Source organism: Alnus glutinosa, chromosome 3 (assembly GCF_958979055.1).
Source record: "Alnus glutinosa chromosome 3, dhAlnGlut1.1, whole genome shotgun sequence".
Lineage (NCBI taxonomy): Eukaryota > Viridiplantae > Streptophyta > Magnoliopsida > Fagales > Betulaceae > Alnus > Alnus glutinosa.
Genome location: NC_084888.1, coordinates 4,311,257 through 4,335,480, shown reverse-complemented (window position 1 = coordinate 4,335,480; position 24,224 = coordinate 4,311,257). Strand labels below are relative to the sequence as shown.

The 24,224-nt window shown below is 36.8% G+C and overlaps 4 protein-coding genes across 4 annotated transcripts; 1 reads left to right on the top strand and 3 right to left on the bottom strand.

The window, feature by feature from the left end:
- On the top strand, positions 1–3,124 carry LOC133862597 (F-box protein At5g67140). The gene is made up of 5 exons (XM_062298436.1): positions 1–267; positions 375–521; positions 2,171–2,306; positions 2,517–2,615; positions 2,737–3,124. Exons 1-5 carry the CDS (start codon positions 161–163, stop codon positions 2,947–2,949), a joined length of 702 nt encoding a protein of 233 aa, XP_062154420.1. The 5' UTR covers positions 1–160; the 3' UTR covers positions 2,950–3,124.
- A 118-nt stretch (positions 3,125–3,242) lies between these two features.
- On the bottom strand, positions 3,243–7,144 carry LOC133862595 (PI-PLC X domain-containing protein At5g67130). The gene is made up of 9 exons (XM_062298435.1): positions 6,875–7,144; positions 6,638–6,760; positions 6,355–6,492; positions 6,082–6,180; positions 5,675–5,978; positions 5,364–5,587; positions 5,192–5,278; positions 3,953–4,373; positions 3,243–3,479 (listed from the first exon to the last, which is right to left on the bottom strand). The coding sequence occupies exons 1-8, from the start codon at positions 7,001–7,003 to the stop codon at positions 4,203–4,205; spliced, it is 1,275 nt and encodes a 424-aa protein (XP_062154419.1). The 5' UTR covers positions 7,004–7,144; the 3' UTR covers positions 3,243–3,479; positions 3,953–4,202.
- Positions 7,145–7,909: 765 nt separating this feature from the next.
- On the bottom strand, positions 7,910–16,880 carry LOC133864485 (histone-lysine N-methyltransferase CLF). Its single transcript, XM_062300832.1, has 17 exons — positions 16,599–16,880; positions 15,861–15,962; positions 15,411–15,736; positions 14,844–15,005; positions 13,508–13,592; positions 13,172–13,327; positions 13,018–13,065; positions 12,856–12,927; positions 12,017–12,753; positions 11,506–11,641; positions 11,175–11,398; positions 10,801–10,932; positions 9,615–9,705; positions 8,981–9,028; positions 8,782–8,910; positions 8,611–8,688; positions 7,910–8,456 (listed from the first exon to the last, which is right to left on the bottom strand). Exons 1-17 carry the CDS (start codon positions 16,647–16,649, stop codon positions 8,265–8,267), a joined length of 2,769 nt encoding a protein of 922 aa, XP_062156816.1. The 5' UTR covers positions 16,650–16,880; the 3' UTR covers positions 7,910–8,264.
- Positions 16,881–19,375: 2,495 nt separating this feature from the next.
- LOC133862294 (uncharacterized acetyltransferase At3g50280-like) lies at positions 19,376–23,439 on the bottom strand. The gene is made up of 2 exons (XM_062298066.1): positions 23,204–23,439; positions 19,376–20,921 (listed from the first exon to the last, which is right to left on the bottom strand). The coding sequence occupies exon 2, from the start codon at positions 20,881–20,883 to the stop codon at positions 19,552–19,554; it is 1,332 nt and encodes a 443-aa protein (XP_062154050.1). The 5' UTR covers positions 20,884–20,921; positions 23,204–23,439; the 3' UTR covers positions 19,376–19,551.
- Positions 23,440–24,224: the final 785 nt, after the last annotated feature.

The window sequence follows — 24,224 nt, the reverse complement described above, 5'->3', positions numbered from 1 at the left end:
ACAATGACGAAAAAATGAGCACATCCTTTTTCATTTTCTTGTTTCTACGGCTTTCTTTTCTTGGCTCACGAAAAGTACCTTAACTGGTTAACTTTCTTACCCTTTAACGTTTCAACCACGTACACAAAAGCCCAGAGAAATCTCTGTCTCTGTCTCTCAAATGTGTGAGACTGAGAGGATGAAGGAAGAGGCAGAGATTGATCGGTTACCCTTAGACTTGCTGGCGCATATATTCGTGATGATTACTTCCTTCACCGATTTGGCTCAGTATGTTATATGATTGACACCTTCTTGTGCCATGAAATTGAATTCATTCTAGTTTTTGTTATTCAACTCTTTGGTTAATATATATATATATGATTTGGAATGATCAGGGCGAGCGGTGTGTGCAAGAAATGGAAGCAGGGGGTGAAGCAGTCTCTGGCTCGGAGGGAGTCTCTGAGCTTTTCTGGTCGTAAGATGGACGATGACTCCACTGCCCGCCTTGTTCGCTATGCCTACAGCCTCAAAGACCTTGACATGTACACACACACAAACCCTCTTTCTCTGATTCCTTTCCCCCCCCCCCCCCCCCCCCCCCCCCCCACAAATTCTGTCTCTTTTTCGGTTCTTGATGATAAAACGTGGAGCCACATGTTTCTGGGAAATTCCCCTTTGCTGATTTTCTTTATAATTCACATTTCTAAGTGATGGGTGTTTAATGTCAGAGAGAGAAGAGGTTAATTTATTGGTAACAATATCGAATGAAGAAATTTAATTGGCTTTTCATATTAGTCATAATTTTCTTGGATGCCTGTTCCATTTCCTGAGTCGTTTGCTATGTCCAGGTACAGTACCACTTTAACAGGGAAGGAAAAAATGATTTGAAGTGTAATCATATCGCTTATTATTTCAGGGGTTATTGAAGGTTATAGATGTGTATTGGCTAACTCTATTATAATTAAATTTGTTAGAGCTATAAATGCATTAGAAATTGCTAAGACTTGGCCTGGCCCAGTCACCCTACACGACTGGCGCTTCAAAAGGTGAAACCCTTGATTGGAGCTTGGGGAACTCAGGCCACTGGTAGTAGGGAAGAGGCTCAGAACCCATTTCAAAAGTTGATTTAGCTTTTATGTAAATTGTGTCCTTTGTATGGTTCTGCATATGCTACAACTCTCCACCTTAGTCCATCTTAGGCCAATTGCACAATTGTGCCTCATTAAGATCTTGTCAAGCAAGAGGTCTTGCTACGAGTCAACAATCATAGCTAAGTAATTGTTTACATATGGTTCGTTCCAATTTTCATGAACAAAATGTGAGTAGACCTGCTTATGCTTGCTTCTCGGAGCGTGTTGCCAGCTTCACTGATAGCTGAACCTATCTTTAGTTAGTGTCTCTGTATCAAGGTTCTTTGGTATTGTATTTGAGCTTTTAAGTTTAGAATGGGAGGCCTCACTTCATGACAATCTATAGAAGGGCACCTCCAATACCAAAATCCAAATCTCCATCTCATGTTGTCAAACTGTGTGACGTTCATTCTGTGGGATAGGTGACAATTCCTTTGAATCCCTTTGGCATTTTCCATCAGTTCATCAACGAGCACTTTTGCCAAGTCCAGGACATTGCTCTGTTGCATTGCAAATTGACCACAGAGAATCCTTGCCAATGTCTTAATACCTTTGTCTTAAGTAGTTGATCAGCTTTAATCCTTGCCAATTGATACTCCATTTGCCACAGAATTTCATGCTTATTATTATTATTTTTTGGTTTCCAGGAATATATACATAGTAAATATCATGGCCATATTCTTATGTCCTAGATAGGACTGAATGGTGAAAAAGGATCCATATAGCTGACATGAATTAGTTTCGATATATGCTGCAACCTAATCAGTTGGTATTAAAGCATAGTAGAATTGAATGGAGCACAACTGCATATTTTGTCTTATTTTTATAAGATTAGTGGCAGACCAAGTGACGTAAAGCATGGTTTTTCCATCTTAAGGTTGAAATGGGAAATCTGTAGTTCGTATTGGCACGTAGATGAATCCTTACACAGGGAACTAGTTTGATATTTTCCTATAAAAAAAAAGTTGAGTGGAACTGTCATGTAGTTGTATCAAGATTTAGAAGGGAGTAATTTCATGTATGAGTTTCTGAGTGCCTGATTTGTCTTATCTTGTTTTCAGTTCAAGGAGCCGCTGGGGTTGCCAAATCACTGACAATGGCCTTTACAGAATATCTTTGGCCAAGTGCGTGAGCAACCTGACATCCATATCTTTATGGGGTATGACAGGGATCACAGACAAAGGTGTTGTTCAACTGGTATGTGATAGTTACCCTTAAGCAATGTAGATTAGTTCTACAATTTTTCTCAGCAGATGTGATAATCTGGAAAAACAGATTTCTATACTGTTTTTCATCATCTATATCATCCCAGAATTTATACATTCCTTCCAGACATATCTGTTGAATATACTTAACTTAGATGCATTTTGCTCTACTTTTCTCAGTTGATGTTAATTTTTTCTACAGATATCCAGAGCTCATTCCTTGCAACACCTCAATGTTGGTGGTACATTTATCACAGATGAATCTTTATTTGCCATTGCAGATAGCTGCCCACATTTAAAAGTTAGTATGCAACAAGGGGTTTTGATTTTTGACTGCAATCAATTTATGTCTCATTCAAATCACAATCTTTTTCTGTTTGTCAATTTTCATCACGCATCACATACCCTCATGTTCTTTCCAGACCATAGTCCTATGGAGCTGCCGTCATGTAACGGAGGGCGGGCTTCTTGTTCTTGTAAATAAATGTCGAAAGCTTCAATCTATCAATGTATGGGGGACCAGAATTCCTGTGGACTGCTTCATTGGTTTGCTTACTATTAGTCCAGCCCTTCAGATAAAAACAAGAGGACTACTTTTAAATGTTGGAAGCACCTCTCTTTGGCCCGTTGCATAAGGTTCCCACACTTATGGTTGTGTTTCCCAATTGCTTTCTGTACAGATTGTTTTCTTTGTATCTCCATATAATGATAAGTTTTATCAGCACAATAAGCCACATGTGAATACATTTAAACACAATTGGTCAACTCTCCTCATTGTCCTAATAATAGCGCAAATTTTCGTGCTCACAATCTAAGTGGGTCGTTTGAGTCATGCACTCATGAAGCATTTCCAATTTTCCATCTCCATCTTCCCTGAGAAGATCCCCCTTGATCTTCCCCTGGATAGTGAGGAAAAAAAAAAAAAACCTTACTAAAATGAGAAACTGCATACCATATATCATTTCTAACAACAGTGTCAAATATGAACTCTTTTGTGATAGCCGGTGAATGTAAGTTAGACAAGAAAGCCGAGAAAAAGAAGAGAAAATGTAGCATATCAGAAAGATAACACAACTATTTTGAAAATCTAGCAACATAATGAAACCACAGCTACACATGCTATGCCACACATTCCCCTACTTCATACTATGAGCCAACATTAGACCTGAAACAAAGAAAGACATGAAAAGGGAAGTTAATTGAGTGCAACAAAGCATAAAAAAGATAGATAAAATGAGCAAAGAAGATATTGCAGGCCCACAAATTACAAATTCAGCAATAGCACACAGATATTTGCCACTACGTGAACAACAAAGTACATTTTCTTTCGCAGGAAAAAAGAAAAAGAAAAGAAAAAGGATCTCTTCTATTATAACACCTTCAAAGCACCCTTCACCCCCTCCCCCTAGAGTTCAATTCTCACTATATTTTAATTCATTACGTAGCGAGACATTTTTCTTACAGCACATGATCAAAGCATTCTAAAACAGTCTGAATTTACAGGATTCAACCATCAGAAACAAACTAACTGAGAAGTGCACTGCATTAAACATTGAGATTTCAAACGGCATCAAATGACAGAAACATGATAGACTGTTGGTCTCTACCGCACTAGTGTAGTTGAGACAAACTGCGTACCTGAACCACTTCTCGGTACTCTGGTTCCCTCTAGGCCACTACATATCTCAGCCTCTTGAGTCCAGCCCAACCCCCTACTTTAATGCGCCAATACAAGAATCTGACAAGTTCTTCTGATTTCCTAACAATAGCAAGCATTTCTTGACCTTCAACTCAATAAGGCAAGAATGCAGTATACCTGTTTTGACTATAAAATATACGTACTAACACACTAACACTAACCCAATCCTATAATTAGCTATGGTAATCATCACAAACTCAATGGAAAATAAAACAAGAAAAGAATCAAGAAACTTGGAGAATGGACTGTTGAAGAAGATCTTGAGAACTGAACAGATCCAGTAAAGCTTCCTTCGGTATTGGTTACTGGGCTTGTATTAGGTACAGCAACATTCTTGCATGTTCCAAAAGGTGCTCCAGCCTGCAAAATCTCATCAATAGTGTTTCACAAAGAGCTCCCTACTTAAAATGCTATGTCATAACAAGAGCAGATAAGCTCTCTGCAATTCAATCTCTCAAGAACTCAAATCAATCCTACATTGGCCAAATTATGGAGCAAAACATTACATCCAGAAATGCAACAAACAATTGGACATCTGCTGTGCGATGTCAAAGTAAGGTCTCTATAGTTGACAAAAAACTCAACAATATAAAGATAAAATTTCAATCATTCTAATGTTCTCAACATTTTTTCTCCAACAAAAAACTTTCAACAGAACAGTCAAAAACTTCTCCCTATCAATGCATCTTGACACAAGAATTTTCTTGCATGCAAAAGCAAGAAAAATGCACAGAGCATGGATTTATAATTTGGTGACTAGTTGCAATATTTTGCGCACTCTAGACTCAAGACACCCAGAGTTGGAGTAAAATTCAGGAGGAGAACATCCATTAAGAAATTTAGTAAAAATATCAGAAAAACTCTGATATTTTTCATGAACTCTGCTCAAAATTGACAAATAATTAAAAAAGACCAAGGACATCTGGTGATTTTGGAACAGATAATTTTAGGCTGAGCAAATTAGCCCTGTATTTTGTGATCAAGACAATGTTGGATTTGAGTCAAATAGCATTTCAAACACCAGATCTAGCTCAAATGGCAACTCCCCCCCTCCCATAAGAATGAGGTGGGGAATGAAATCATGAACCCACTAGGTTAGTCAAAATGTAAAAGAGTTCATAATCAACTAAGCAAAATGTGGAATTGGAGCTATTAGTATCCAGTTATAGTGGACAAACCTGGCAGGCAGTCACAGTACTACAACCACATAATGTCTGTCCATTCATTCTATCGACAGCATCAAACACACCTCCTCCATCACTCCTCTGTATTATTTTAGTTCCCAGTTAGGATGCTCAAACGGAAATCTATTTTCATATTTTACTCATGTATGAATGGAATTTCCAATACCATGTAAAAGTTGACAGCCAAGAAAGTAGGCATGAAGTTCCCTGCTGCATTGTAACAGGTACTGACCATCTCAGCCAGTGGAGTTGAATGCTCCTTGCAAGCTTCAGCCTGAACTGGATATGTTGGGAAGTAATTCTGTAAGAAAAGAGATGCACTTCTTGAATTCAGCGGCTTTGATTCTTTTCTTTTTGGGCATGAACCCCGTACCACCCCAGGATCTCCAGCTGAAACCCAATCCATTATGAGCATGTTATTGGATATAGCATATAAAATAACAAGACATCACAACAATACACTCTTATAATGCTTACACTCATTTTCCACCATGTACTTCCACTGATAAGCAATTCCTTCGTCTGCCTCCTTCGAAGCAACAGAGGTGAAAACCAGAAGCCGGTGATTGTCTTGCACCATCTCAGTCACAGTGGGCCAATCTTCACCCTTTTTAGGCATCTTGGACACAGGAAACCAATACTTGACCAACCCAGCATTGGTGAAGAGTTTTGTCAACCCTTTAGGAGTATGCACATAGTCCTCAATTATAATGGTCACGATCTCCGTCGGGTTTTCACTCAAGAATGCTTCCACTTCCTTCAAAGTGTCAATTGCAGGTTGCTGAAAGATTGCAGTGTGAACATTACAAAATTGCTTTACACAATCATTATTGAAAAAAAAAACTTCAAAACGCAGAAGTTAAGGGAAGGAGAGGATAGATTACGAATGCAGTGAAGTTGAAACATTGCCCTCGAAACGAATGGCAGAGCCAGATATCATTACTGAAATCGTACATATCCAACATCAATCCCCTCACTCCATTCTGAACAACACCCATCAAACGAAAATTTATAAATTAATCAGAAGCAATTTTTATCAGGGATATAGGAAAAACTATTTCTCGTATGCTTGTCTTTTGGCCTCGAATACCAACTAAACCAATCAGGGCGTCAATGAAATTAAAAAACATAGGTAATAAGAAAATTAAGTCACGTACTCTCAGCTGATTAGTCACAGTGTCTTCTTGATTGAAGAATGTCAGTCTCTGAACACCCGGCAAAGAAGGCGCGTCAACAATACTAAACGAATTATGAGTCACCACCCATGAATACTTATTGAAGGGAAGCCCATTAATCTACATACCAAATAATTGCAGCATAGTTCAAACCCACCGCCAAATTCATGTACAGCAAAGTGACATATAAAAATAAATAAATAATAATAATAAAGCTCACACCCATCAGAAGATTTCCAAAACTAGAAGCAAAAGAAAATCTTACAATTGAATTGGGAATGGTAGGTTGGCCTCTGATGCAGAAAGGTTGGGTCTTGCCCAAAGCAGGGCAGTTGCCACAGTAGAGGCCTGCCCCACAGTCCTGGGGAGCTGAACAAGATTCCTGAACCTGAGAATTCTTGAAAGCTCAGTGCCAAACTTAGAAAAAGAAAGTAAAACTGCACAGATCTTGAAACCAAATGAGACTTTCGAAGAAAGACAGAGCGAGTGAAAACAGAGGAACCTGGCAATTCCCATTGGAGCAAGCGGTGGAAGTGAGGGAGAGAACTGAGAAGAAGAGTGAGATAAAGAGGATTCCAATTGCAGGAGCTCTACACATGCTGCTACAGTGATCCGCTAAACACCCCAACATTGCAGCTTCCTGTGCAGAGCCCGAGGGAGAGAGAGAGAGAAGCAATTCGAGATACACAGCGAAAGAAGGAATTTTTACTGTGTAGGGGAGACAAGTCTTTGGAGATAGAACGCGGGCTTTATGCCTTTATCGCCTTTTCTTTTCTTTTTTTCTCTCTTTATTTTAAGGGGATCTGACAAGCACTTTTTGTTCTGCCAAGGTTGGAACTTTTACTTAGTAACAGGAAGTGACGACGTCGTTTTAACAGCATTGGATTTTTTTATTTTGGGGTAAAGTTAAGATTGAATGGTGTCCCGTGTATCATGGTTTTGGTCTTTTTGAAGCACTGGATTTTGCCGCACTTTGCAGGTTACCTCTAAGTGCTTCTCACGTGGTGGGGTAGGTTAACCTTCCTCAGCGGTGTGCAGTGCGCCGTAGGGCACTGTAGTCACTAGTCTGGCTGTTGGACATTAATTTCTTTTCATAAATGATAAATGTTAGACATTCTTAAACACTTTTTTTTAGAATTTGGTTCCAAATTGATTTGTCACAATCTTATGAGATTGAGACACACTTCTCAAAATAATAAATCTCATGAGATTATAACACATCAGTTTGAAACTAAATTCTGAAAACAAGTATTTGGATGCCTAGCATTCCTCTTCATAAATTCTGCATTTACAGTCGGCCCTACCTCCGACCTCACAATTCCTTCTGGAGCAAGAAACGTTTCTAAATTCTTTTGATTGGGTAAGAAATGCCTCCTAGATTAAGTGTTAGCATATACTTTTTGGTTCCTTTTCGAAGCTGTCGTTGTTAATACATGTTGGTTGGCTTTCTGTTTGACAAGTTAGTATTGCGTTTAGGAATATTAATATACTAAAAGGATTAGTTGCGTACCTGATTACTCCAAAATCAACCCCTCGATTCATCAAGTGGCGTCAGATTTCACTTGAAAAATAATACATTTTGAAAAGGCTGTTCAGGGGATTCGATCGGCCCAATTGTCCCTTTACATAAAATTTTGATTTGATGTGAAATCATACTGTCGAATCACTAAGCTCCTAGTATATTAATTTTTTTTTTTTTTTTTGGAGTACAATCAGCTCTGAAATAAACAGGAATTGTTAGGTGATATTCAAGTTCTCTATGGAGATGGCAATGACCTCTCCCAAAACAAAATGATCAAGAATACTTCTTTCCTCTATGGTCAATGAGAATGATGCCTCTTCCTGTAAAAGAATGACGAAAAATTTGAATGAGACTTAAATAAATCCTCGGATTAAGCAAGCTTCTTAGCACGACCACTTGAAGGAGCACCGTCCTCTTTTTTTGATCCAGATGCCTCGGGCTTTCGAGCCCAAGCAGGTGCTCTGTCTGGCTCATAACGATAGTCATAGAAAAGTTCCTCTCCAGCACAAATTCGTTCCTTGGCAAATATGCCCACTCTGTGATCCCCAGCAACCATAATAACCTGCCTCAGAATTTCGGTTAAAAACTTAAATTAGAAATTGGAGAACACCCTACTTGTGTAATGCCCAAAGTTTCTAACCACACAGTTCAAAGGCCCAAAATTGTGCAGAATCAGATAACAGGGCAACCACAACCAATGGCAGCCAAAATGGTACCTTTGCATAACAATTTGGATCTGGAGCATGGTTGGCAAACTTCAATTTGTCACCCTTCCGGTACGCATCAAGAACAAACTGCAGAAAGTTTCAAATTATATTCAGGTTGGAACATGAACTGAAAAAGAGATTCAATCTTGATACAAAATCCGAAGGTGGTATCAAGCATGCCTGATCATTCAGATTGAAGAGAAATGATGAATTTTCACGGTCATAAATCTTTCCACGCTTATCCGCTTCCCGATGCGAAATTAGCTCCCCAGTGTATTCACCAAGGTATTCATGCTTGCCCACACTATTCTGGAGGGTTGCTAAAAATGGTGAGGAAGAAGAAAATGAAGCACATAAAAACATCAGGTTGATAAGTTACCTTTAAGAACGCCCCCCAGCCAGATACATCAGATCTACCAAGTAAAACCTGCACACATAGAAAAATTCAGCTACTGTCATTACGAAGATACAACAAAAATAAATAACCTTAGACAGCAAGGAGACACCAGCAAAATACAAAATGCCATGACCAGTATTAACCAAAGCACATACACAGAAGGAATACAATATCACTTTCAACATAGATAAAAATAAAAAAATAAAAAATAGCGTGATGCTGCAAAAGTTAACTATGGCTGCAACAGACCTTTAAACTAAGTTGTAGGTATCAATATAACCCAAACATCAACTAGCCCCTCAATGGGTCTAATAAAAACTTGCAACTCCTCTCTTACAGGGCCCTTCAAGGAGAGCGACTTAAGGGCACACAGGAATAAGATAAATTGGACTCATTGGTACTCGTACGACAAGATTGGTTGGTAATCGTAAAATAATATGGACTGATTGGTACTTATAAGATAAGATACATATATGCAAATCAAAGAGACTTCACCCCACTTTGATATTCCTCCCTACAACTAGTAGAATTATCAAAAGAAAAGCTTCACATAACCAGTTGCATCAAATAAATTAGAAAAGGAAGAAACAAATCACGAACAGTCATATATAATTACCCTCTGTTGCTGTTTGAGAAGAAGCTTCATATTTCTACATTCATAATTATCACCTCTTTGGCTAGGAACCCCAAAAGTACCATCTCCACAACTGCAAAGCCAATTTTAACGATTCAAAAAGTCAAAAGTTGTATAAGAAAAGAAAAATTACCATCATGATTATATTTAGCAAGTGAACTCTACTAAACTAAAATCTTGAAATCAACTGGTTTTTCAAAAAGAAAAACTGACAACAAAATACTTAAGAACCATTTTTTTTTTATTGGTAAGTTACACACACCCGGAGGGACAGACTTAAGAACCATGACATGTAGTGAGCCCTGATTATGGTTTTCAGCCTTGTTTACAATTTTTCACAAATTACTACCATTTTAGAAGCAAAAATTAAATTAAATGTGGTGCATTTGAAAAGAGCAAAACCCGAGGAATTTTGAAGATTGTGAGAGATTGTGTTAGAGTTAAAAGCTGATATGTCAAATCTCTTTATGCTTGGATGGCGTCATACAATAGTTCTCGTTTTTTTAGTTTTATTGAACTTCTGGACTTGCATTCTTCTTTTTCTCCCTAATTGGGAGTCTCTCTTGTATACTTCCTGTATACTGGGATTGCGCCCCTCTACGCTTTCTATTGAGATTGATTTACATACAAAATAATAATAATAATAATTTTTAAACCCCATTACATTTTATATCCTAAAGAGACAAATGCCTGCTTTTAACAAGCTGAACTAACTTTGCCAAATTCCAAATCCTTCATTTGGTTAGTACTAGCTGATGCCGTTGATCAAGGCAAACTGTACTCTCTTTTTTTTTCCTTTCTTTTCTTCTATTTCCTTTTCTTCTTCTTTTTCTTTTCTTTTTTTTTCTTTTTTTGGGATGAAGCAAATTGTACTTGTATTTACAAGGCAACCACCAAGACGTTACAAACAATTTACCTATTGAATTATTTTCACTAGTTAGCAATGGTGATCTGATTTTTACAGTTGTCGTGTCATATGAGAGCATGTAAATTTGCCTGGTCAGTCTCAGTAACATGTATTGAATTGAAAGGTGAGATAAGTCTTTGACTAACAAGCAACGGCCGAGCACACTAGCGCGAAAGCTGTTGCGCGCTAGCGCTTTAGTTTTCTTGCCCAAAGAATGGTAGAAAGTGGTGAAACAAAAAATGAAAACAGTAATAAACTCACCTGACCCAACAATTCCTACAAACATCCGGGTCGCATTCTCTGTCCGCAGCAAAGCATGGACATTGCCTACTTCGACATTGACTTTTAGCACAATGGCACCCTCTAAATCGGTTCTTGCAACTCTTTGGACATCTAGTTTTCATTAGAAAGAATATATCAGTTGGAAGCATCCCTTCATTATCAATATCATCAACACAAAAAAAAATACATCTAAATTAATGAAACCTGTAATTGCTAATCAAGTGACCAATTAGCTCAGGAAGAGAAACCTCTAAAGTTTAGAAACTTGACAAAGGGAGAGGAGAAAGACATGAAAATACAAAAGGCACCATACTTGATTTCTGTAATCCTCACAGCAAGATATAAAAACTCACCCACAGTACTTTTCACAGCAGGTCCCATTTTGAAGACAAGCACACTGCTTTCCACAAGCTGTTTGGCAGCCACATGGGTTGTACTGCCGACATGGCTGATCTTTCCTCTCTGTAATCCGCTTCCTAATTGAATGGTAAGCAGCAGACTTCCAGGTATACTTCAAGCGGCGAACCCTACCCCTCCTACGCAAAAATCTTGATCTTCTTCGCACTTCATTATTACCCTAAAGTTTATTTCCCCATGACAAAAATATATTCACTTGTTAGGGCAGGTAGGGTCCTAAGCAAGATATGGACAAGCACAATAAAGCACAGTTCCATTTAAGTCAACCTTAGAATAGCCTTCAACAAGAGAGTTTGCACCATCACCAACTTGGCAAGACAGCTTACTCTCAGAGCAATTCATGTATTGAAAAACCTCCCAACATGTCTTCATACCATTTAAAAGGTTCCTTGCAATTAAACAGCTGTCATGACACATCAAGAGCAAACATTAATGAGCAGTCAGGAAGGAGAAATCTCATGGTAACAATGTGCAAAAGCAACCAGAGTAAATTTCTGCGAGAACAGAGACAGGAAAAAACATATCTTTGATTTTCAGATACCATTAAAGTCAATGATAATGATTTTTATTAGTAGAAACTGCTAATGTCATGCTTTGAACCAAAACCAGAACACCTCAATAATTTATCCAATTCCTAGAAAGTTCAGCAGATTTTCAAATATGTGTTCAGATCAATTATATCACATATTTAAATCCTGTGCACCCGTCGTGCCAATAACTATACAACATACAACCGGCAAAGTAAAACATTCAATCAAATACAGTGATATCCACTGACCTGTTCCTGCCAAAAATTTCAACACCTTTCTCAAAAAGGCCATTTTCAATGGCTTTCCAAGGTTTATTATCACCCAGTTCTTGTTTGTATACATTTTCATCTACAAACTCTTCTTTCCTCAAGTTGTCATCACTACTAGTGGCAGGTGGATCAGTATTTATATCATTTGATGAACCATCAAGAACATCACTCTGCACAAATTTGTGACCATCCTGATTTGATGAATCCTTCCTTCTAGACCTTCCACTAGTAGGAGATTTCACATTCTTATGTGAAGAAGAACTAGTATCTTCATTTTCTTTCAATGAATTAGATTTAGGTTTCATATCACCAGGACAAAGACCTCCACTCACAAAGGAATCACAATCATCAGAAGCTAACATTTTCTTCTGCCTCTTCTGCATGCAAACTAAAACACGCTCGGCAACTCGCTTGCTGTTCCTCTTACTAATTCCACATTTTCCTACAAGCTTAGTTTTGGGAGGTGATGAGTGGTGGGTAGAAGTTGTGTCCTGCCCCGGTCCGTTCTCTGAGTCACTGCTTTCTGAGATATTCTTTGCATTTGATGAAGCACTTTCACTTTGGCAGGACTTGGCCCTCTTTCTAGCAGATGGACCAGAAGACTTCTTTCTAGATAATATCTGAGCCCCAGTACAACCAGATGAAGGGACATTTTTTTCTTCAAGATCACCATTCATGGAAGAGCTCACTCTAGCAGTTCTTTGCGACTTCAGTACCTGACATGAGTCAATATTTAGCAACGAAAATAGTTTGTTTGCCAATTCTCAACAGATGTTCCCAGATACACAAATCACCACAGTAATACACGAAACACATACAGATCGATAGCAATGTGGGCCACATGGTATATTTTCCTCATCTGCAGGGCACCATGAAGGTTGTTTCTCAGCCTGAAAATATTTTGTATTAACCAAAAATGTAAGAGTTCAGCAATATATTCAGACACCTGTTTAAGAATTGAATTAGACGAATAAACTTACAGGAAAGACAAGATCCTGAGAGCATCCATGTAATCTGCAATCAAAAACCTACCAAAGGAAAAAGAAAAGGGAAACAAATTTCAACAGAATTATCTAAATGATAACAGAACAAAACAGCACAGAAATGAATGGAGAGCACGAGAACTGTGCTTACAAGACATCGACGGCAAAACAGGTTGTCAAATGAATCAAGAGCTGCGTCAAGATCTTTGTCAAGAAAAGAATTCCCATTTTGCAAAATATCTTCATTATCCCCGTTCTTAGAACCACCCACAGCCTTCTCTTCCTTAATAAGAATTTCGTATCTTGCCTGTATAAGATGTTTGATCGTGTTTCATATCTCTGTAAAGCCAGCACAAACCAAATGGGAAACGGCTGGACCAAAGCTTACACTATGACCAGTTTTAATCAGATAAAAAATAGGATAGAAGCACGGAGAAGAGACAAAATTATCCCCTGTGAATAAAAAGCAACAAACTAAAATCCAAACCTTGACTTCACAAGGGCTTCGAGCAAAACACTGTGCCAGTGATTCCAGCACTTCATCAGATAAACCAACTTCTTTGGCAGTCATGCTAGCAACACAATGAAAGAACACCACAAGACCAATAAGTCTTATATCACATGCAGTATAATTTTCTTTTTTTGAAAAACCACATAAATTAAAGTTGAAAATTCCATCTGATAAGAAAATATTGGCAAAATTAATAACTGAGAGCAGAATAAAAAAGTTATTTCAACTCAACAAGGTTGTACATAAAGGGATAAATAGAAGACTGTCGAACATTGAAGGGCAGTAATCCACACAATATACTTCCCATATCAACACAAACTTGAGAAAAATTCCTTCTTTATCAGCCAGAATACAACTGCATATAAAAAGCAAATAATATGCAAACATCATGAAAGAATGAGAAAACCAGAAAAAGTGAAATGGACATGGATGCTTGTGATAAGTTCACATTTAAAACCAACAGAGAGGTAGATCAGAAAACCGCCTGAGTAGCTTCAATCACATGCAATAAAGACGTGCTGGAGATTAATCAGAAAAAAGGGGAGATAATTCTTGAACTGAATCCAAGCAATTGAAAAAAGGCCTTGTTTAGGTGATCATGTTTGGTTAAAATACTTAACAATAATGATGAAACCAGAGGTTGAGATATGTACCTAAAATAAACCTAATAAAAACTAAACCATCCAGAAGTTGCTGCAAGTGTGATGATGAAACAAGAATACATTACAAATCATTGTAAAAATTTCTTGATAATGACGGGTGCAAAATAGGCACATAAATGATAGGACAAAGTCTTTTTTCTTGTGTCCTCTTTCTTTATCTGTTGATCTAATTTGTCACATATTAACCAACCCCTAGTATATTCAAATGTAGTTGCTGAGGTTTCATTATTATCATCTGCTATCAAATTAGTCTCTAACAGAATAAACTAAAAGTTGGTGTGTGTGTGTGTGTGTGTGTGAGAGAGAGAGAGAGAGAGAGAGAGAGAGAGAGAGAGAAAGAGAGAGAGAGAGAGAGAGAGAGGCAACAACAACAAAAAAAGAACAGCACAATATTAGTAGAACATGGCCATTAAGCATTATTCGAGAGGTTTAACAGACATAATCACCGCACTACCTATTGCAATTACATTTTCTTTTCTATGACAAAAATCATGGTCAATGGCAATTCATTTGACATAAAGGTTGAAAAGCAATCGAGAACCCACAGGCAACATATTGCAGAAACAAGATTAATTTAACAAAAATAAAGAAGCAAAAAGAAGACCAATATAAGACTTATCAACCGCATTAGTTAATTTGGTTATACCAACCGAAGTATATAATCTTCACATTCCACAAAACTTCTCTTCTCCTCTTCATCATCAATTAATTCCTCCTCACTGTCACTGCAAATTAGTGCTTCACCACCATTTTGATCATAATAGATTCTGCGTCGGCCAACCACAGACTGATCCTCTGTCATTCTTTGATTTCTGCACCAGAATTACCCATCACTAAAATCTTGAGAGAGATAAAAATTAGGTGTTATTAGAAATGGACAAATGAATATCACATCAGTGATAAACTATTCCACATGTTTTATATATTCAAAACCTACTGGGTGCTTGTGTAACTTACCAATCTTAAAAAAGAGGGGGTTTATATATCATTAATTGGGTAAAGACAGCACCAAAGTATTTTTAAATCCAGAAAATCAGAACCCACAAACTACCAGTGATTAGCACTTTGTGCAGAAGAAAACTGGTAAATAACACGATGCAGGTTTTGAAACACATTTAAACAAAAATATGATTAATATATTGTCTAGACAATAAAAGGAATAAGCCCACATGGGCTAAGCAAGTATTTAGAAAAAATAAAAGAAAATTTCAACACACCTGTCCAAAAAAATCCATGTAGTATAAGGAGGTAATCTTTTTACTTCTGAGAGCTTAATAGGACGAACAGCATTCTTGACTGGAACATTAGATCCTAGAAGAACTGCTGTAGAAGCATGGGCATCCTCTTGGGAGCTACTGCTATCTCTATCCCCATTACTTGCATCAACACCGTTATGCATATCAAGTGCATCTTTCTGCCTCTTTGTCAGCAGATCTATACTTCTATCACTATCATTAGTCCTACTGGTCCTTCCTTCTGTAGACAATTTATACAGATGGTTTGACACAACAAGCAATTTCTGCCCATTATCTTCCATTCTTTTCTGGAAAAAAAAAAAGAAAAAAAAAAAAGAAAAAGAAAAGAAAAGAAAGATTAACGAGGACAATCTCAAAACAGTGCTACAAGATGACAAGACCAAATATCATCTAAGGTACAATAAAATGCACCTTTATGGAAACAGACCGGTCGGCAGCAACTTGCTTCTTTACAGAATCAATAACTGATAAAATATCCTTATCATTTGCACTTGTTTCTTGTGGCCTCATCTCCTGCAAACAATCAACAGGAGTCTAACCTACTTACAATATACAACAAGGCTAATTTCATGCTGTAAACAGACTATTCAAAATCGTATTCAAATCAGATAAGTGCCTTCCATATTTGAGCAAACTCGTTGCAATATGCAGTCTTCAAAATAAGAAAACCTGTGTATTGTACACGATATTTTACCATAATAATAACAACAACAACAATGACAACAATAATACATAGAAACTTGAGCTCACAACCTAAACCTCGTGTATTGTACACCAGACACTAGTTAATAGATAATTATTTGGAAATTTAACGTCTGAACACTCAGCAACAAGAAGTTAATTGTAAAAAAAATTAATTACTCAGTTCTCGAAGATTAACGAGCTCCATTCCCGAAGGTTAAAGAGCCAATAATTTGACCTAAATCAACATAGTTTGCCCTAAAATTCACTGAAAGCCATCTACTACACAATGCAGCTAACTTGTCAATAAAAATCATATTTAAATTTAATATTAAATTGCGGAGAACAAAAAAAGAAAAAACCCAAAGCAATTATTAAAATAAACGCAGAAATTGGTATGTGTGACGCTGAGCTAAAATTCAAGTTTTTCATGGATTTTCAAGAGAATATGAGACAGAAAGCGAATACCGAAGAGTCTTTCGTAGGGTCCGATTTGTTATCAGAGCCCTTGGACGCCATTGGCGAAGCCTATCCGGACCCGATTCGGTAATGGAGATTCGGATCTGGATCGGGCTCATGCAGAGACTGACAATGCCGGAGATTATCGGAGGAAGCGTGCGGCACGGTGGGGTTGGTTTTGTGGGATGGGATTTGGCGGGTCGGGGCTTGAATGAAAACCCTAACCACGCCTCTCAATTTGGGACTTTTGGCCGTTTTAGTTTAGGGATTTTTTAAATCTAGTAATTTGGTTTAGAATAATCCCCCTTTCTAGATGGGTCGTGAAGCGCGTTTTAAAGGGTGGGTCTCTGTCGTTTTGAGTAGTCAATAATTTTGGGGGGAAAAAGGAGCGGTGGTGCTCTATTTTTGAATTATATACTGTACCATATTCCCTCTTCCTTGGATTTTGTACATTAATGGAAACCCTTGTTTAGTATCCCCATTTATTATATAAAAACTATGATCAGGTTTTTCTTTCTTTCTATTTTTTCATCTTCTTTTCTTAGAACATAACAGGAATGTAAGTGCTTTGAGAATGAGGTTTTTTTCTTTTTTTAATGCTTTATTTTAAACTAAAGCATTACCCACTTTCATTCTGTATTTATTTTTCCTCACTTATAATCATTTATTTCTTAGGCTTATCATTCTGTTTTTTTTAGTATTTTATATTTTATAATTACTAGCAAATTAACCTTTTGTAATTGCGTAAGTGCGCTATTCATTAGTGCAATTTAAAATACATGGAAGCTTCTTTTTCAAAAGGATGTAAAGATCACATGTGTATATGTTAGATCAAGTCATTTTCATACTTGGTTTGCACAAAAGACAACCCTTGCAACCAAAGTACCAAAAAACAATCTTACTTGGTTATTGAAAAATTTATTAGGTTCAGTCAAAGGTTTGTCGGCTCAAAGAAAGTATGTAGTTTTGACTCAATAAAAGCTCAAATCAACTCATTGAGTACCGTATAAACACAACACATCGAATTCCTTTCATATTGGTATTTTACCTTCCGCATTTACCGTACCGAGACCAATTACCAATTGGAGATGGAAATGATAACTCTATAAAAATGGAGAAATCCCTATTATAGGTATGCCCACTCTTGATGCTTTCACTGCATTTTGTTATTTGATTCCCTCCTTCTCACATTTGTTAACTTAAACATTATATGTATAGTTCTCCGATCCCATCGTTTGTTCTTTTTTGCAAGTCTCTCTTACCAGACGTTTGCCGTGACTTGTGAGGTCATTGTGTTAACAAACCTAATTATTAAAATTTGATATGCAATGATGGGTCTAAGAATTACAATATGCACAAGTTTTCAATATTTCAAAAAATGAACAATCACCACATTTTATATAACTCAATTTCTATTGTCATCGGTTATAGGGGCAGTCCAGCACATTCTTGAACATTGTGGGAAATTTCAAAGTTGGTCGTCTCTGAAGTGGTTCAAGTAAGGCTGCGCGCCCAGCTAAAAAGCAATCCCCCTGCCCCATGGACTTGTACCATATTTTCAGTCGTGCCCGAGTTGTGAACTTGGATCTGCAGTGGGTTGCCTCTGCACAAGCACAGATGGCCAATTTAATGGTATTCGAAGCTTCCCATATCAAAGCATGCTTCTAATTAAAAAGGCCGGTGTTATTTTAAGATAGAATATGATGGTGGAGAGAAAAAAAATGATGAGATCCCTCAAATTATTTGTTCGAATTTGAGAGAATTCGAGTAGGTGATTGGGAGAGACCACTTATGAGATCCACTTAACCAAATAAAATTTGAGTTGTCCAACCACTTATCTAATCAGGTAGGTCTCATAAATAGTATTTCACAATCACTTACCCAAATTCTCTCAAATCCAAGCAGATAATTTCAGAGGATTCTAATACAGTAAAAACGCTGTTACAAGCATCAATAACGGTTCTCATTAAAACAAATAGTTTTAGCCATCCCAAACTATGTCACGCCTTCCTTTGCCTGCCAATAAATATTGTTTTTAATTATCACCGCTTGTAAAAAACGATATTTATGGTGCACATTTATCATATATATATATATATATTTAATTTTTTGTAAAAAACAATAATAATTAGTGTCGCTTTTTTAAAAGACGCTAAAAACACCTAATGTTAATTGGCGCTTTTTTTTTTGGTAGTGTTGGGCTACATGGGTTTTTAAGCTCCAAATTGACTGCTTGATTCAAGAGTTATAAGATACTTCGTATATATGTATATATATTAAATTTATTACTGTAAATGTAAAAGTAAAAGAGACGTGCAAGTTTTAAAAAGACTTTTTTTTTTATAAATAGAGTTTTGTATACAAAATCGAATAATGAAAGAAATATGTAGCAATTTTTTTTTTTTTTTTTGTTCTCAAAAGCCTATTCCCAAATGATGCGTCAATTATGGATGAAACCTACTATCTTGAAAAATGTGTCACATTCTCGTATCTAGAATTTGTAACACTAACACATGATTTGGGTATCACTTTTGGGGAAAAGTTTTGAAAAGGAGAGCATATATTTTCCATAAATGAAATGCTGTCTCCCCTCTCTCTCTATGGATGCAGGTATATTGCTGAAGCACATTACACTTTCGTGCATTATTTCTTCTATATATGTAGAATAAGATCCCTGTACGTAGGTCATAGATGTCATAAGTTTGACAAAATAGGTAGTTGCTCAATTGTTCCAAAATCCAAATATGAAAGCATTCTGATCGAAAGTGAAACTTACGCAGAAAACAAAAGCATAAATAGAGAGATATATCGAAGTTCAAATTAATTAAAATCAAACATTTGAGGAAACTCAGAAAAGTAAATCCAAGTGGGATAACTCTGGTACATACTTTCCCATCATGCACGGACGTATTTCAAATTACATTTCCAACATGCCCACGCGGAAGAAAGTTCACAAGGAAGTTTATGAGACCAATGCCTCGTTGAACTCTACATCGTCCGCCATAGCCAGCAACGTCTCAGGCGAGAGGCAAGCTTCAAAATCCATACTTCCTTCTTCTGGCCCAGGAAACACTGTTAACTTCCCGTCAAACTTGTTCCCAACACCACTCCGGACCGCAAGGGGTCTTCCCCAACCGAAGTCATTACCGTACACATTGAACCGCGGCGAGCTTCCTGTGCCCAATTTATTACTAATTAGCATGGCACTGGATGTTACAAACTTGGGGGTTTTTATCCAATCCTCCACATACTTCATTACTTCTGCTCTTTGAGAAGCAATCGTCTTGTTTATCTGCAAAGCCACCCAGCCTAGTCCGTGTTCAAGAAGATCGCCTGCAGTGGCCGTTACGTTCCCAACTAGAATCGAGTTTCCTAGATACTCTTCCGGCAATGGTGGTTGTAATCTTTGCCTCATTCCCATAAGTACGCAGTAACAAACCTCTTCATCAGCATTGAGACGGCGGCTGCGAACCACAGAACGCCAAAGATAAGCCAGAACCGCTTGAAGGGACGATATCTTGTCGGTGCTCATTTCAGCATTTGCTTTTGCTTTAAGTTGTTGGATTTTCTCCTTCGAAAAATGAAAAACTCTTTCTTTCAGAGGGGGAGCAATGGATCTCTCCTGAATTTCTTTGCGCTGGAAAGGAAATCGAATGGGGAGATCGATAATACCATCAAGAAAACTCGATTGGATGATTGGAGAACCCAGACCAAGTGATGTGGGATCAGAACCCCTAGAGATCCCAGACCAAGTATTGAAGAAACGCCAGAAGGAGGTGCCATCCGCAACGCTGTGATTTAAAGTGCAACCGATGAAGATACCGTCAACGAGCTCAGTCACTTGCACTGCTAGCAATGGCTTGGAAACACCTTCGTAGTTCGACACCCTATTCATCAAAAAGAAGGAGTTGACAACATCTGGAACGTAGAGGGGCTGAAGGATATCGGACACGGCGACGCCATCTGCCACTGCATGGACAAACTGGGCTCCAATGTTTTTGCAGTCAACAAAGAACGAGGCGGTCTCATCGTCGTTTTCAACCATGACAAGGCGGCCGGCGAGTGGATAGAAAATGTCCAATGTGCGGGACAGAGAGGTCTTTAGGTGATCAATGAGAGTGGGTTTTAGTTTTTCTTCTTGTGAGGGTGTGGGTTTGAGGAAGAGGATGCCCTTTTGGATGTGATCAGCTACGAGAAATTGAAGATCCCATGGAGTTAGCTCAATCCTTGGGGTTGACTCGCTGGTACTCGCTGGCCGGACGGTACTCGTGGATACGAAGCGAACGTTTGTCATCTTTGCTATCTCTACGCTGCTACGTACGCAGACCAGACCTGGGTAATTAATTAACATTTAACAACGTACGTACACTAATATATATCGTGATTTTCTTGGCGTAGGGTATCAAGGTATGGTTACCGTGCACCAAATTTGGATTCTCATGATACTCTATTGTTATTTATCTGAATTTGAAAAATTTTATTTGATCAGATAAATAATTAAACAGTATAATTACTTGTTCGAATTCTTTTAAATTTAAATAATTAATTATAAAAGATCCAAATACATGTTAGTAGCCCCTGTTGGGTTGTCCCGCATAATGGGCAATTACATATTTTTGGCTTTTTGGGCAAAAGTTGATGGAGATCGGAAAGTACGTAGGTAAACTAGTGGGTGAAGATGGGGTTCAATTTGTCCGGTCCAAGGACTGGAAAATATATATACGTACGTCTAGTATTCAAAATTTTTCTAAATTCGCTTCTTAAAAATGGAACAAAAAAAATAATTGAAGTTATCAACTTGATTTTTAATTATAAATTAACCGCTTTGGTTTTTATTAATTTTTCAATATATAACAATTACAGATTTTTGAAAATTTTAATTAGATCATCATCTTGTTAAATTTTTTGTCAATCTCTTAACGTACAAAAATGATATAAGATTTTGATTACATAATTAAAAATTTATGAAATACAAAAAAAAAAAAGAAAAAAAAAAGAAAAAGAAAAAGAAAAAAAAAAACTAAAGCAAATTAAAGGTGGTCCGCCCACCACTTCTGTAATGTCCAATAAATTATTTAATAGGTTTATTATGATTAAATAAAAATAAGTTGGGTTAGTGTGGTTAATAATGTAAGATGATTTTATTTTATTTGGGAAAAATAAACATGACTCCCTCAAACTACCACCTCATTGTCAATGTCCCCAAAATTATCAATTGTGTCAATGTTATGTTCCTCCTTAAACTACCGAAAAATGTCAATGTCCTCCTAATGACAAAAATACCATTAATAAAATTATTAAAATAAGGGATAATTGCACCGTTGGTCCTTGTGGTATGCCATAATTATTTTTCACTCCCTATGGTTTAAAAAGTGCATGGGAGGTCCCTGTGATATGCAATAATTACGTTTTACTCTCTGGGTCGATTTTTCGTCCACCATTTTGACGAAATCTGTTAGCCCTACACGTCAGCGCCACGTATCGCCATCTTATTGGCGACATGTGTCCATCTTCATAAAAAATATAAATTTATTAATAAATAAATTTATTTTTTTAAAAAAAAAAAACAAAACAAAAAAAAGAAGCAAAAAAAAAGAAAAAAGAAAACTGGCAGGCAAGGGGTGGTTGGGCCACCCCCAGGCCACGCGCCACCCCCGGCCGCCTCTGGGGGTGGCGCGCGGCCACCCCCTTGCCACCTTTTTCATTTTTTTGTTTTTGTTTTTGTCTTTTTTTTTTTTTGAATTTTAATTTTAATTTTTTCAGAAAAATAAGTATTTTTATTTATTTTTTAATAAATTTATATTATTTTATTAAGATGGACATGTCAACGCAACGTGTTGCCAATAAGATGACGACACGTGGCGCTGACGTGACATTTGATGGAATCTGTTAAAATTTTTAACGGAATTTGACTGTAGGGATCGATTTGTAATTATTGCATATCACATGGACCTCCTATGCACTTTTTAAACCATAGGGAGTAAAAAATAATTATGGCATACCACAGGGACCAACGGTGCAATTATCCCTTAAAATAAAATAAAAACTAAAAAAATTATTAAAAAAATATAAAATAACAAAAATTTATACAAAAACAAATTTTTTTTTTTTCGTTTTTTTTTTAAAAAAAATTTGTTTTATAATTTTCTATTTTTTCGTATTCTCCTCAATTTTTTCTTCAATTTTTTTTTTTTAAAAAAAAAAAAATTGTTTTTTAAAAAATAATTTTTTTAAGTTTTTGTTTTTTTTTTTAGTTTGAGTTTTTTTTTTTTTTCAAATTTATAAAGACATTTTTGTTTTATTCAAAAAAAAAAATATGGTCATTTTTATCTTTTTGTTGGTCTTAAGGGGGACATTAACATTTTTTTGATAGTTTAAGGTGGAATATTAAGACAATTGGTAGTTTTTTAGAACATTGACAATTGAATAATAGTTAGAAATAAGTATTAGTACTTTTTCTATTTTATTTTCTGGGCTAGTATAGCTTATAAATGGTAGCTCAAAAAGTGGGAATAAAAGTGACATTAATATATAGGCCAAAATCAATGCTCAAACCATGATTCACGTGAAAGGGGGCGTGCAAAAGAAAGTTGAGAAAGAGTTGAGAAGATTACCTATGGTTTCAGCTCTTGGAACCTTTGTTCTTTGTCTTCAACATGAAATCCAACCCATACTCATGCCAAGCCAAGATTCATGTGGAGAAGAGATGAGAGTTGATAGAGAGAGAGAGAGCTCATGGCCTGGTTAGGATGGAAAGGCAGAGACCCAAATGGTGTTTTGTGATAAAGTGACGAGTGGCTTGTTCTGAATGGGACTCACATGTCAGTGATGGTGAAGGAATGTGTGGTGTACATGCAGGCCAGGGATGGTGAGAAGATAAGGTGAGAATATGTGTTTATTAGAGTGTCCTTCTAGCACAAGTAAGGAAGAAAGAATGATAGGCCTTAAATATGTAACCTACACTTTGGGCCTATTAAGGTCACTTTTGTTCTCACTTCTTAGGCTACCATTTATAAGCCATACTAGCTAGCCCATAAAATAAAATAAAATCATTTTATATTATTAACCACACTAACCCAATTTATTTTTATTTAATCATAATAAATTTATTAAATAATTTTTTAGACATTACATCCCTCACTCCTTATAAGAATTTTGTTATTGAAATTTATACCTAACTCGCAACGTGTTCACAACCAAAACATGTTTTTCAACTTTAAAAACATATATTTAAACATTATTGTAAAGCATGTTCATACCTTGGTTACTCGAACAAATGTGGATCGATATTGATCCTGCATATCCTGCTGAAGCTTCCACAAAGCTTCTTGTACGCCATGGTTCTGCCATAGAACCTTGACTAACGGAACGGTCCTCGTTCTCAGCTGTTGGTCCTTACGATTGATCCAAAATTTGCACTATATGTCAGGTTCGATTGAAGAGGCTGGAAATTAATTTAAAATCTCCAAGATAGAACATCCCATGAGAGTAAAGTGAGCGGGAGTGAGGCCGACGAAAAATTAATAGGCATCTAGTGTTAATTAGTTTAGGTCTCAGAAAAAAAAAAAAAAATTACAAAATTTTATGTAATGTTTTTAAGGGTCTATATTTATTATTATATTTTTTTTTTGTGAG

Bases quoted from the DNA above. Each gene is read 5' to 3' on its own strand.
- LOC133862597 (XM_062298436.1), top strand. From the start codon at position 161: ATGTGTGAGACTGAGAGGATGAAGGAAGAGGCAGAGATTGATCGGTTA. The intron at 2,307-2,516 runs GTATGTGATAGT...TTTTTTCTACAG, and splicing joins ACAAAGGTGTTGTTCAACTG to ATATCCAGAGCTCATTCCTT. The intron at 2,616-2,736 runs GTTAGTATGCAA...TGTTCTTTCCAG, and splicing joins ATAGCTGCCCACATTTAAAA to ACCATAGTCCTATGGAGCTG.
- LOC133862595 (XM_062298435.1), bottom strand. From the start codon at position 7,003: ATGTTGGGGTGTTTAGCGGATCACTGTAGCAGCATGTGTAGAGCTCCT. The intron at 6,493-6,637 runs GTAAGATTTTCT...TTTGGTATGTAG, and splicing joins CTACCATTCCCAATTCAATT to ATTAATGGGCTTCCCTTCAA. The intron at 5,979-6,081 runs GTAATCTATCCT...GCAATCTTTCAG, and splicing joins GTTTCAACTTCACTGCATTC to CAACCTGCAATTGACACTTT.
- LOC133864485 (XM_062300832.1), bottom strand. From the start codon at position 16,649: ATGGCGTCCAAGGGCTCTGATAACAAATCGGACCCTACGAAAGACTCT. The intron at 13,066-13,171 runs GTAAGCACAGTT...TTCCTTTGGTAG, and splicing joins TGTTTTGCCGTCGATGTCTT to GTTTTTGATTGCAGATTACA. The intron at 12,928-13,017 runs GTAAGTTTATTC...AAATATTTTCAG, and splicing joins CTCAGGATCTTGTCTTTCCT to GCTGAGAAACAACCTTCATG.
- LOC133862294 (XM_062298066.1), bottom strand. From the start codon at position 20,883: ATGACAAACGTTCGCTTCGTATCCACGAGTACCGTCCGGCCAGCGAGT.